Consider the following 13,246-nt stretch of genomic DNA (forward strand, 5'->3'; position numbering starts at 1 on the left):
TATAGCTTGTTTTTATCAAGTAAGAGCGTAATTTAAATTTTGATGTCCATTCCCCAGATTTCCTCCCAGAAATATTGTAGCAATTTATAATACCATTAAAATAGCAGGAATGTCATTTTCCCAGATCCTGTCCATTTCTAGGTACTATCAATTTTTTAATCTTTCTTGGTGATAAGCAAGGCAAAGTATTACTTTGCCCTTCTAATGTGTAATTCTTTGATTACTAAGCAGGTTAGTAGCTTTTACTATGTTTATTGACCATTTGTATTACTGCTTTGGTGAACTGCCTATTAATGTCCTTGCCCATTCTTGATTTTGTAAGGGCTATTAACTCTTCCAGTTTGCAATTTTTTTTGGTAACCTTTGAGATTTCCTGAATAAAATGTATACATTTTTATGGTGTTAAATTATCTGCCTTATTATGGTTTTACCTATAGTGGTGTCGTGCTTAGAAAGATCACCTCTGAAGTCCTAACTGTAGTGTTTTAGTCTTTTATGCCAACCTTATATACCTCCATATCTTTCACACTCTAACACTAAGCCTTTTTGACCTGTAGACCACTGCAAATAAAATTTGAATGTACATAGGGATCATCTGGAAATCTTATTAAAATGTATCTTCTGATTCAGTAGGTTTGGAGTGAAACAAAGGATTCTGCATTTCCAGCAAACTCCCGGGTGATGTCAGTGTTGTCTGGACCACACTTTGAGTGGCGAAGTTCTGGACCTTCAGCCCTCAAACCCCTATTCTCCCTACCTCCTTTATCTGATTGGCTTTCTCCTGAATTTGCTTCTCTTCCTACCTACTATGAACCCCAAGCACAGCAATTTCAACTATACCTCACTCCTTTGTTTATCTGGAATAAGAACCCTGACAATCTCCATCCCAGTATGGACCAATCCATATCTTCTCCAGTCTCCAGCCACATCACCACTAAAAGAAATCACATAACTGCCACTTGCTTCTGTAACAAATATATGATTTTTAACATCAGATCAGAAATCCTTCACTTTATTCCTTGACAGTTCCCTTTCCCATTCTTTACAGTAATTTTGCCTAAATTTAATCTCCTCAACCCTATTCCACCTCCTTTCAGGCCTCTGACGAATGAATGACAAAGAACATCTTAAAGTCATACAGTAGAAATAACAGAAGAGTAACTGCTCATACTTTTTTTTGAGTCCACTCAGCAACTCAACATCATCATCATAAGATTTTCCAACTCTTAGAAATTTTGCTTAAAGATTTATAATTAAACTAGGTTATTTGCTTAATAGACATCTCCCAGTTATTTAGGTAAGTACAATTACCATTTCCATCTTACAGACTAGGAAACTAAAGTACAATGAGTTGACACAACCAATGAGTGTCAGAACAAGGACGGAAACCCAGATCATGATACTCTTAAACCTCTCTGCCTCCTGGGAAGGTTCCTAAATGCTTAGTATATCTATCACAAAGAAGAGTGACTAGCAATTTTCAACTCTGGAAGACACATTCCATTCACATTCCCAGGCCTCGGAAATTCTGTTTAATTCGTCTGAGGTAGTGCCCTGGCACTACTGTTTTTGGTCCGTTAAAGGAGAATGTTATCCTAAATCAGTGCTTTTCAAACGTTTTACACTTGCTGGACCCTTGGCAGAAGTCCCCTGTCACCCTGACGCTGATGTATAACAGGTGTGTGAGGTGTTCGCCCTCCCCACACGCCCTCGGGTTTTGGTCAAGTCCTTGCTGTCCCTGGTGCAAACACAGACCATTCCATCCTTTCAGAAAGAAGCACTTTAGGCCCTGAAACTGGCCTGGGCAGCGTTGGAGGAGGGAGAGTCGACATTACAATGATGACTCTGATGCCTTCTTACACATGATTTCCAATTTGTCAGTGTTCAATTTAACTTTGATTTAGTCAAATTTCCCTGGTGGCTCAGCTGGTAAAGAATCTGCCCGCAGGGAGGGAGACCTAAGGTTCGATCTCTGGGTTGGGAAAAGCGCTTGGAGACGGCAACGGCTACACACTCCTTTACTCTGGCTAGGAGAATTCCACGGACTATATAGTCCATGGGGTAGCAAAGAGTCGCACACGACTGAGAGACTTTCTCTTTCTTTCATACACTATAAATATTTGTCGGAAATTTTCCTGGACTCCACAAGATCCATTTAAAACTTCGGAACACACGTTCTGAAACTCCATGAGACCGCAGGGCTGCGGGCGCCTGGAGCGTCTGAGAGCCCGGCCCTGGCGAATCGAAGAGCGTAAGTGCCCGCCTGCAGCTGCGGCCGCCCGGGACTCACGGCGCATCGTGGGGCTCCAGGTGCGCCCCGGGCTTGCCGGCCCGCACAGCCCAACGCGAGAAGCCGTCCCAGCCCTTGCTGCAGCTGTTGGGCGGAGCGCGGGGGACCCCTACATCAGACGGAGCCGTGGCCGAGGTGAAGATACTTCCAACCTAGGGCGCCGGCAAAAACTAAGACCGCGCAACGTAACTCGGTTTCGGGAAGCTCTCAGCCACGCCTCGGCACAAGCCGCCGCGCCCTGGAACCCTCGCGCCGCGTGGGCGCCGGCGGGCTCAGGTGAGAAGCAGGCAGAGGTGCCCGGGTCGCCCGGCTAGACCCCGCCCCGGAGTGCCTCGAGCGGTGTCTGAGTGGGCCAAAGCGACGTCAGTCAGATGTCAAGGGCGGGACCTGAGCTCGCCCGCCCCCTGGCCCAGCTATAATGTCTGGTCTCGGCAGGCGGCTGCAGCCAGGCGGCGGTGTGCGCCTGGGCAGGGGTGAGGCTTGGGGTGCGCGGGGTCAGGCGCAGCTGCTGCGACTGACGGGAGATGGAGGGCCGTGGGGACGTGCGGAGGGGCTGGGTGGGCTACGGGATGGTGGGCACCTGGGGCTGCCGGTGCTCTGGGTGCGCTAACTCCCGAAGGTGTTGCTTCCAACTTTTACCTCTTTCGGAAGCAACGAGCTTTAGTGTCGGGAGATCTGATACTAAAGAGCAGAGCGGAAGCTAGTAACATTCACATTTTCCGTCCACCCCACCGCCTTCCTTTTCTGCTCAGCTTTATTATTTTTATTCAACTCTAGAACATGGACTGTGCCCGCCTCTGGCTAGGGCTGCTGATGCCTGCGGCAGCTGCCCTGGACTTCAGCTACCACCACCAGCCAGAGATGGAAGCGTTTCTGAAGAATGTTGCCCAAAACTACAGTTCTATCACTCACTTACACAGTATCGGGAAATCTGTGCAAGGTAGGGTGCGTCTCCTGTACTTTCCAAAACCCTTAGTCCTCACTTTCATTCATCAAATATACTTCAGCTTCCTGTCCCCTTTCTATGAAGCTGCTCAGAGGGGCTCCAAGCGGATCCGTCACTGTCTTGCGTGTAGGTTGTCTCCTCCTTTGTGTGTGGCGTTGCTTTTTGTCAGGGGAGTCGAGTCCTAAGATCTGAATTTTACTAAATGTCTCCGCTGTCCTTCGGTGTCGTTGAATGCTTTGAGTGAATGACGTCCTGATTTTGGATTTTGCAGACAGATTTCCTGGAATGAATATTTTAGCCTTTAGTTTTCTAGATAAACTTTTGCAGAGGAAGTCTGTTTACCCATCTCAAGTTTCCCTTTTTGATGGCTTCTTTAAATATGATTCAGACTGTTAGTATCCTGTCTTCAAGTCTCTTTTAAATCGAAATAGTGCAGTTCTGTTGGTGAGATTTCTATATCATGTATAATGAGCCCTATGGCTTAAAGTTATGTAAAAAAAAAAAAGTGACTCTGGTACTGATTAAAAGGCTGTTTTAAAAATTATTTATTGGAATAAGACAATTGCTGAATAATAAGTGTACCATAGCAGTGACTGGTATTGCTCCTAGTATTTTCATGCTCATCATTTAAATACTTTTTTAATTTGGAAGCCATATATTGAGTATAAACATATACATGTATATTATATTAATTCTTTTTTAGTAGATAGGAAAACTGAATCATAGTGAAATTAGTATTTTGCCCAAGAACACCCAGATCACGAGTGAGTTTTATAACCAGGATTGGCATTCAGTTCATTCTGCTTCAAGGCTTAAATATTTGGGGGACAAGGCAAATAACTTTACCACGTATTATTAATCTTCTATTGGTACTTCCCCCAAAACATACCAGTTGACTTAATACTTAAGTTTTGTCGAGTGTATATAATTTGGATCTCTTCTTTTTTTTTTCCCACACCAGAATAATACTTTAACAATCTGCAAATCTGTTCTTTTGGGTTTAAGTCCTGCAAAATGAGTGGTAAATCAAAGATCTGTGCCTGAGTCTCTTGGATCTCAACTCTTTATAAGGTGTGTTTCAACCCCAACTGAATTTTAGCTCTGTGTTTTTCAGCCAATTTAGGAGTCTCTTAATCACCATATTCTGAAGTAATCATTTCCCAAAAACTTAAGGCCATGGTTTATATTGTAAGCAGTGTTCCATAAGTTTGCTTATATGCAATGCAACAGAAAAATCCTAGGCTTGTGTGTAATGGCATCTGTGTTTTTAAACAGCATTGCTAAAGAGTTGGTGCCAGAATTATTCTATATTGCTCTATAATCCAAAATTATAGAGATTGAATGTATGAGAAAGCATATCTTGAATCAGCGTACGTATATAGCCTTTTGAAATTGTTTTCCCCTAGGGGTAAAGAAGAACAACTTTAAAAGATCTAAGAATACTAATTATATCAATAAAGGAAATACAGAGCAGAGCTCCCTTGAGTTATTGTTCAGTCATCGTTTAAACCACAAGGCAATGTGAATGTTGTTAATTTTTAAGTACTAAATGAGTTAGCTTTTATTTTTTCAAGCACAAAGTGCTTGTGCAAGAAAATCAGGCACTCTCTCAATGCCAACCAGCTATTTTGAATTACCCTGCATGCTATCAGACTACAGCAATAATGAAAGCCAGCAGGCTTAATTGTTTTTACCTGTGTGCACGCTTGTAGTTAAAGGACTGGGGAATTATCATGTAAAAAATAGTGATGCTAGTTTAGGTCAAAGGTTTGTATTGAGTATGCTCTGAATAATTACTCTGATTAAGAAAAATCCCAAATCTGCTATTGGGTTCCGAGCAGGAGGTGAAACTGTACAGTGGGACTGGGAGCTGGTTGCCAGGGCATCCTTGGATGGTTGTTGGTACTCTTTGTGCTAGATGGACAGTTTTCCCTGGCCATCTTGCCCTGTGATGTAAGATGCTTGCTAAGCAAACATGATTTACTATATGTGTTATTTATTTTTCTTTTTTTATTATGAATGTGGACAACCTACCTAGAAGGGAAAGTAATATTCCTACCTTGCCAATTTATTTTTAACTTATGTAAATGCCTGTCACATGTATTTTCACTGCTGTGATCATGGATTATAGTCTGCTTTTTTCCTCCTATTTCATTACGTATTTCTATGAATTGAATGGTTTGCTAGTGTGAATTGGTTGCTATATAATATTTTACCCTTGATTATGTTAATTTCTTAGTCATTCTTTGAGCCATCTATATAGTTTCTGGTGGCCTGTTATAAACAATGATGCTTAAAAAAATGCATGTCATGATTAATAGCCTCCTATTATAATTGATTATTTTTCCAGTTTTTAATTTTGAAATGTTTGAAACCTACACAAAAGCTGAGCACACAACATCACTCATTATTAGAGAAATGCAAATCAAAACCACAATGAGGTACCATCTCACACCAATCAGAATGGCCGTCATCAAAAAGTCTACAAACAATAAACACTGGAGAGGGTGTGCAGAAAAGGGAACACTCTTACACTGTTGGTGGGAGTGCAAGCTGGACAGCCACTGTGGAGAAGAGTGTGGAGATTCCTTAAACTGAGAATAGAACTATGATATGACCCAGCAATCCTACTGCTGGCATATACCCTAAGGAAACCAGAATTGAAAGAGACACATGTACCCCAAAGTTTATTGCAGCACTATTACAATAGCCAGGACATGGAAGCAACCTAGATGTCCATCAGCAGATGAATGGATAAGGAAGCTGTGGTACGTATACACAGTGGAATATTACTCAACTATAAAAAGTAACACATTTGAGTCAACTTTAATGTGGTGGATGAAACTGGAGTCTATTACACAGAGTGAAGCAGGTCAGAAAGAGAAACACAAATACTATATATTAATGCATATATTTGGAATTTAGAAAGATGGTAATGACAGTCCTTATATACAGGGCAGCAAGAGACACGGATGTAAAGAACAGACTTGGGCTCTGTAGGACAAGGAGAGGGTGGGATGATTTGAGAGAATAGCACTGACACGTGTATATTACCATATGTAACATAGATGACCAGTGCAAATTTGATTCATTTGGCACGGCACCCAAAGCCAGTGCTCTGGGACAACCCAGAGGGATGGGGGTGGGGAGGGGGTAGAACTGGGGTTCAGAATGGGGGAACACATGTATGACCGTGACTGATTCATGTTGATGTATGGCAAAAATCATCATCACAATGCTGTAAAGTAATTACCTTCTCCTATCTTTTTAATTATTCCTAAGTCCCTCTGTCTAGTGTGTTTGGCACATATTCAGTGATTTTTATGTTTGTTTAGTGGCTTGAATATTCGCCAAAGGAAAGTCTTGTGAAGCAAGCAGAAAAGTGTGCCATTTGTGTCCTGCCGTCAGATAGCCCCCTTTAAAATACAAATGTATTTGTTGTATCAATAGACTCCCCAGCTTTTCTCTTCACATCCCCTCAAATTAGTTCTACGACCATTTTAAATAAGATTTCCTACATCTATTCTAAGAATCTTGTCTTTCTTCTTGCTAAGTCTAACCTTTATCTGAATAAGGAGGGTTGCAAATGTCAAGGGTTAGATAACAATATGTTATAAAGTGCTTTCCATGTATTGGGTGTTTTAATACATTATTTAAATCTCAACATCTCAAAGTAGGCATTAATGTCATTTACAGAATGGGTCCAATGAGGTACAGATAAGTCAATTAACTTGCTGAAGATCACATAGCTGACAAGTGTTAGGACTCAAGCACATCTTTTTCATCAAGGAAGCAGTTCCACATAGATGTGGTTGCATGGAGATTGTGGTAATTAGTGGAGAGTTTCAGAGTCATGTTTTGGGCATATTTGATCTGAAAATAAAACTTCTGCCAAGATCCAACACAGTAGTTAGTTGCCACTTGTCTATTGAGCAGCTGAAATGTGACCAGGCCAAATTAAGATGTGCTACAAGTGACTCTGAAGATTTAATACCAAAAAGTAAAATAGTCCATTAATGTTTTATATTGATTTCTTGTTAAAATGTAATGTTTTAAATATATAGGCAATATAATACATGTTTAAAAATTAACTTCACCTGGTTTTAATTTGGTTAACATGGTTGTGGTTTCTAAAACATTTTAAATTACATATGACTTGCACTACATTTTGGGCTGTGCTGATCTGGACAGAAATTTGGTATGAGCAATTTTTTTTCTGAGTACAGAAGGAACTCAAGTTCATTTATAAAATTGGGAAGATATAACAAAGCACCAAAAAGAAAATTAAAATCTCACCATCCAAAGGAAACATGGAGTAAACTCGAAAGACTATATGCTTTGTGTTTTTATCCCCTCCCACTGAGCCAAATGTCTTGCTTGCCTGTGCAAACATATTTCTAAAACCTAACTTTTAATGCCTGCTTCGTGTCCTATCAATGGATGTACTCTTGTTTATTTAACTTAGACCCCACTGATAAACATTTAGTTTGTTTCTAAACTTTTCCTTGTTATTAAAAAAAAAATGGAGGTTCAAAAGGGAGGGGACATATGTATACCAATCGCTGATTCATGTTGATATATGGCAGAAACCAATGCAATATTGTAAAGCAATTATCCTTCAATTAAAAATAAATTTTAAAAAATTTTAATGCCATAGAGAACATCTTTGAAGCTAAGACAGCTGAAGTTGTCAGAATGCACACAGGCTTGGTAACCACAAGGCCCAAGTTCAAATTCTAGATCCTCTCTTTTGTAGCAATGTGACCTTGGGTGGTTAGAATAATTCCTGGAACATGATAAAGTATTATGTAAGCGCTGCCATTCAGGATAAGGCCTGCTATTGGGGATACATTTCCAAAAAGGAAATTACCAGCACTTAAAGCAGTTTTATATATTTGATACATGTAACCAAACTTATTTCGTAAAAGAGTGTATTGATTTGATAATCGCACAAGAAATGTATACTTAACTCTTCTAAATCTTCTATCAATGATAAATCAGGCATTTAGTGGCTTTAAAGATTTCTGTAGTATTTGCCAAAGGGTATAGAGTTTTGGTCATCAGGATGAATATGTCCTAGAGATCTACTGTACAGTGGAATGCCTATAGTTAAAAATATTATTTAACATTTGCTAAGAAGATAGATATGCTAAGTGTTTTGATGATGATGATGAAAGATAACTGTGGCATAATTTTTTCATGATTGTTTAAAGTATAAAGGAGAATTTATTTCTCATGCATTTCCCCCACGAACTCTCACTGTCCTATATTCATTCAACAGATATTTTATTGAATTTCTCTGCTAGGAATCTTCAAAACATTGTATATGCTCAAAGCTCTCCCTAGAATTGGCTTAGATTCCTGCCCCACAGAGGCATGCATTGTGTTTACATATACAGATTTCTCATTGTCTACTACCCTTGACTGGGTAGATTTTGGCTAGCAATCTACCCTTAGAAAGAACATTGTATTTAAGACTTTTGCCACAATATTCAGTTTTCTGTCCCTCTGTTCATTTCTCAGGTGTGATCGAACAGCCAGTTTGCTTGAGATCCTGCATAAAATGCTTTTTGTGATGTAAATATTGACATATTGAGGACTAAATACGAAGAAGACCACTGAAATCTAAGAATTTCAGCTGTAATATACATGTTTGTGATTTCAGGTTACATTGAGTTAGCCTTTCCCCTTCTTTAACTTGAAATATAAAGTCCTTTTCTGAAACATCTTAGGAATATCAGCCTTGTTTTATAATCACTCAGTTTCTTAAGGACACTGCTTTTTCTTTCTTACAAGGAAATGATTTAGATTTCCACCGTATTTGTAGGATGATATTTGAAGAGGATGAGATAGAATATCCAAAAATAACACAGAATTTTACTCTGCTTCTTGTGTCTAGGAACCATTTTTGTTCCAAATCTCAAATATATCCAAACACCAATACTCTAGGGCCATTTGAAACTTAAAGGATAGTGTCAGCCAACATTAATTGAATTTTACTCTTTACCTAGCACTTTATATATACACCTCACCTAATCACTCTAGGAAGAGTTTGAAACACCTTTATTACCCTTCAGTTCACATGGGAAGAATTGAGATTGAATCATCCGTAGACAGTAAATGACAGAGGAGTGATTGGAACCAAAGTCTGTCTTGCCCAATAGCGAACCCTTAAAAGCACTTTGCTGAAAAAAAGTTTCTCCAGTTACCTTTTGTCTCTTTTTGTCCCTTTCCCCTCCCCACATATCCTTGCCTCTCCCCTTGCCCCCATCCCTATGATTCTGAAAAAGTTGACAAGCATACTCTGTCATCCAAGAAAAGGCCTGTTTTAAATGGGTTTTTTTGTGTGTGTGCTGAGTGATATTCTATAGAATTCCTTGACCCCTTTTCAGTATTTGCAGTTTCATCCAAAGCAGTATGAATTCCATATTTTGGTGTAGACCTAATTTTTTTCTTTATACCAAAACTGTTCTGGTTTGCACACTTTTGGGACATCCACCCACCTAAAGGCCATCTCTGGAGTTGATAATAGTGTTTCTCATTAAGAGCAGTACCGCCCCCTAGGGGGAATTTTGAAAATTGAGGGATGGTTTAGGCCATACCTTTGAAGTCTTTGGATGGGGGACATTGCTAATAATGCATCCTCCTGGTGTTGTTAACAATACACAGAATTGTCATGCATAGTGAAAAATCATCCCCCATACTTTCTAATGTCTTCCATAAGTGAAAGACAAGCTTACCATCATCTGAGCCTAAAACCAATTATTTTATGTACAAACACAAAATACTTTTCCCTCACAATTTTAATATGTAGCAAACTTTCCAGGAAAGTAACTATAGGTAAATTGAGGAAATTTTGATTATGTTCTCCAAAATCAAGGAAACTTGATTTTGAGATATTTCACATAAAATGCTGACACCAGTGGGCACACAGCTGTATCAGTCTGCATTTGTAATAAATGCCTTCACTGCGAGTCTCAAGAATTGATATAAGCATCTTTTTCATTGTGTCTTTTAGTGGATGGTGCCCAAGTTTTTACATCTTGATAACATGTTTTATTAGAAATTGCTTGCTTTTTATTTTTCCTTGACATATAAATCTTTTTGAAATTACATAGGCAAATATTTTCTGTGAATTTTATGCCAGCATAGTATATAAAGGAAGAGTTGCAAAATATTGAATGTGAAAAGAGGCATCAACTGATAGGGTTTGAAACTGTTGGTCTAAAACCACAGATGCAGAGAGCTGATAAGGACCCTCTTCAGATTTGTGTAGTCAGCATCCAAAAGGTATTTGGTTTCTGTTTTAACCAAAAAACTGTGTGTCCGGAGATAACACCATGGTGATGAATAGAATCTAGAGTTGAGAACTAACTGCTGTTCACCCTGTTTCCTTCCTTTATTTTGTGCATTTAGAGTGTCCCTTTCTCAAAGAATACAAAGTCAGAAAGTAAGATAAAAATATTAAAGTAAAAAAAAAAATTTGAAATATGGTTGATTTACAGTGTTGTATTTCAGATGTACAGCAAAGTGATTTAGTTTATATATACATAAAATATGTGTGTGTGTGTACATATATATATTTCAGTTTCTTTTCCCTTATAGGTTATTACAAAAAAGTTAAATTTTAAAGATTATATAAAATACCAACATGCACTTGGGTTAATGAAAAGGAATTAAATCGGAACTTCCTATCTCGTGATTTAAAGCAATTGGTATTCATTCTAGCTCCAGAGTCTTTCAATGCAATATAAGATAGTAGATTGCTGAGAGGGTAGGAAATCCTTATTTGAGTTTGGATGCAAATAAACAGTCATTAAATACAACAGACATAAGTTCCACATTAAAAAATTTTTCTCATGCCTGTTTTGTAAGGACTGCTGCATGTAAGATGGTTAAAAAGTGCATGTTTTCTAGTCTGACCTTTCCCATACGTAACTATCAAAAGCTCAACTGGAGGTTTAGTCTCCATGGCATCACAAAAATGCCACCAACTTCAAACAAGTTGGCTTCAAACTGGCTCCTCAGACTTATCTGAACCTCCCCAGAGCTTCCTGAAGATAACAGCCTTCATGGTGGGATATAAAGGCATTAACAACAGGGTAAACCCTTCAAATATGCAAGTACTGTCACAGAGTCTGGGAGAAGAAAGCAAACCTTCAATCTGTATAAACAAAGAGCTCTCAGTTAGTTGTTGACTCGGTTTTTTAAAATTGCTCCGATAGAAATCTCTCCAGGGAAAGTAGAACCACACGGAGGAGCACAACCCGCGTCATCTGAACTGACAGTTCCCCCGATCCATAACTGAGCCCCCCTTTCCAGCAGAGAGCACAGGAAGACTACGAACATAGCCAGGTGAAAAGTGGGCACACTGTCACATTTTCAGAGCAGGAATGGATGTTGGAGACCACTTGATCATTTATTCAGTTGATTGAGCTTAATTCAAAATGCCATCTCCTCCTGGAAGCGTTTCTCTAGACGCTTGGGCAGAGTTGGTCTCTTCCTGAGCATCGTCCAGCCCCTCTGTCTATATTGCACCCGGAGGGCAGGGCCCAGGCTTTGTTCATCTGTGTATTATAGTCCCAAATACGTGCTGATTATATGTGACAGGCGCTCTGAGGGTCACAGCTGAAGAGTTTTTCCATGCATTGTAAAGGAAACTTTAATGTAAATACACGTTTATACAGTATAGTATATAATATGCTATGTGTATGTATATAAGATGTTTACTTTTATGTATACTTTTATATACATTTATGTAGTTACACATACTATACGCAACTTTATGTAGTTACATATGTAGTATGTATCCATAAGTGTCAAGCAAATGAAATTTTTTCTGGCCACATAAAGTATTTTGCTCAAACTACAGTAAAATACTGTGATAACTTGGAGTAGTGGTGATGGAGGACTCACAGTGAGTCACCGGCGTGTAGGAGGCGGCGATAGGGGCGTTAGTGTCCTTCAGGCAGTCAAGGGGGACTGAATTGCTCACTGTCAACCTAAAGGGGTTTTGTCCCCTCTCCCCTCAGCCCCCCAGAAACTAACCAAACAGGTGTTAAAAGAGTAAATACAAGAGATGCACACAGACCCCTTTCCATTAAGAAGAGTTTAAGTAAATATCCCTGGTTTTATTTGAACAGTGCAAAAGTAATTCAAGTGTATTTAGAGAATGTGAAAAAAGAGAAAAGGACTGTGTGATGAAGCCCTCTCCACCCCCACCCCACCTACACACACACACACACACACACACACACACACACACACACACGTTAAACAGGTACTTGGAATCCCTTAATTTTAAGTCTTTTTTTTTTTTTTCCCCTTCCAAACTCAGCAATGCTTTACAGATTTAAGGTGTACAGGTTTTGGAAATACAGAGGTAGACAGATTGAAGGTTGAAAGCATCTTTGATTTTTAATCCCTATTAAGTATTCATTTCCTTGTTCATTGTTGGTAACTTAGTCAAGCCCATCCATTAAAATTCTTTTAAGGGGACTGTTTACTCTTGTGAAAGTGTAGACACCTGGGGATGTGTGGAGAGTATAGCTCATTTTAACATGGAGCACTTCCACAGAAGTTTTCCCATCATTTTCATAATTAAACATATTTGTACCTTGGTAATAATACCAAGTGGCAACCCACTCCAGTATTCTTGCCTGGAGAATCCCACGGACAGAGGAACCTCGAGGGCTATAGTCCATGGGGTCACAAGAGCTGGACACGACTTAGCAACTAAATCACCAGACCACCACCAATAATACCAAATGCATATGGAGTTAAAGCTGGGATGTAAGTTGCTCAGTTGAGGAACACACTTACTCTTAGAGACGGAATAATCTCGCTGTCCTAGAGATAAGCCTGGCAGGGTTATCATTTGTTACCAGTAAATTCCTTCCTGTTTATGAAAAAAACAGACAAATTTGGAAATACCACATTCTAGCCTGAGCAAACATTTAGTTGGGCCTGGTCATCTTCTGGGTTTTAGGAACATATACTTCTAAATGTAC

The 13,246-nt window shown here is 39.4% G+C and overlaps 1 protein-coding gene across 3 annotated transcripts in view; it reads left to right on the top strand.

Annotated features, from left to right (window-relative positions):
• The first annotated feature begins 2,725 nt into the window (after positions 1-2,725).
• The window catches only part of CPM (carboxypeptidase M), a 72,057-nt gene continuing 61,536 nt past the window's right edge, over positions 2,726-13,246 (top strand). For 2 of the 3 annotated variants that reach the window (XM_020888742.2, XM_070454621.1), the window contains exons 1-2: positions 2,726-2,763; positions 3,068-3,230. In XM_020888742.2, coding sequence (XP_020744401.2) covers positions 3,071-3,230 — 160 coding nt within the window. In that variant the 5' untranslated portion in view covers positions 2,726-2,763; positions 3,068-3,070. Of the gene's footprint in view, positions 2,764-3,067; positions 3,231-4,197; positions 4,308-13,246 lie in introns of those variants that run through there. The other variant, XM_020888743.2, reaches the window with a different exon arrangement.

The sequence above is a fragment of the Odocoileus virginianus genome, chromosome 24 (assembly GCF_023699985.2).
Source record: "Odocoileus virginianus isolate 20LAN1187 ecotype Illinois chromosome 24, Ovbor_1.2, whole genome shotgun sequence".
Taxonomy (NCBI): domain Eukaryota; kingdom Metazoa; phylum Chordata; class Mammalia; order Artiodactyla; family Cervidae; genus Odocoileus; species Odocoileus virginianus.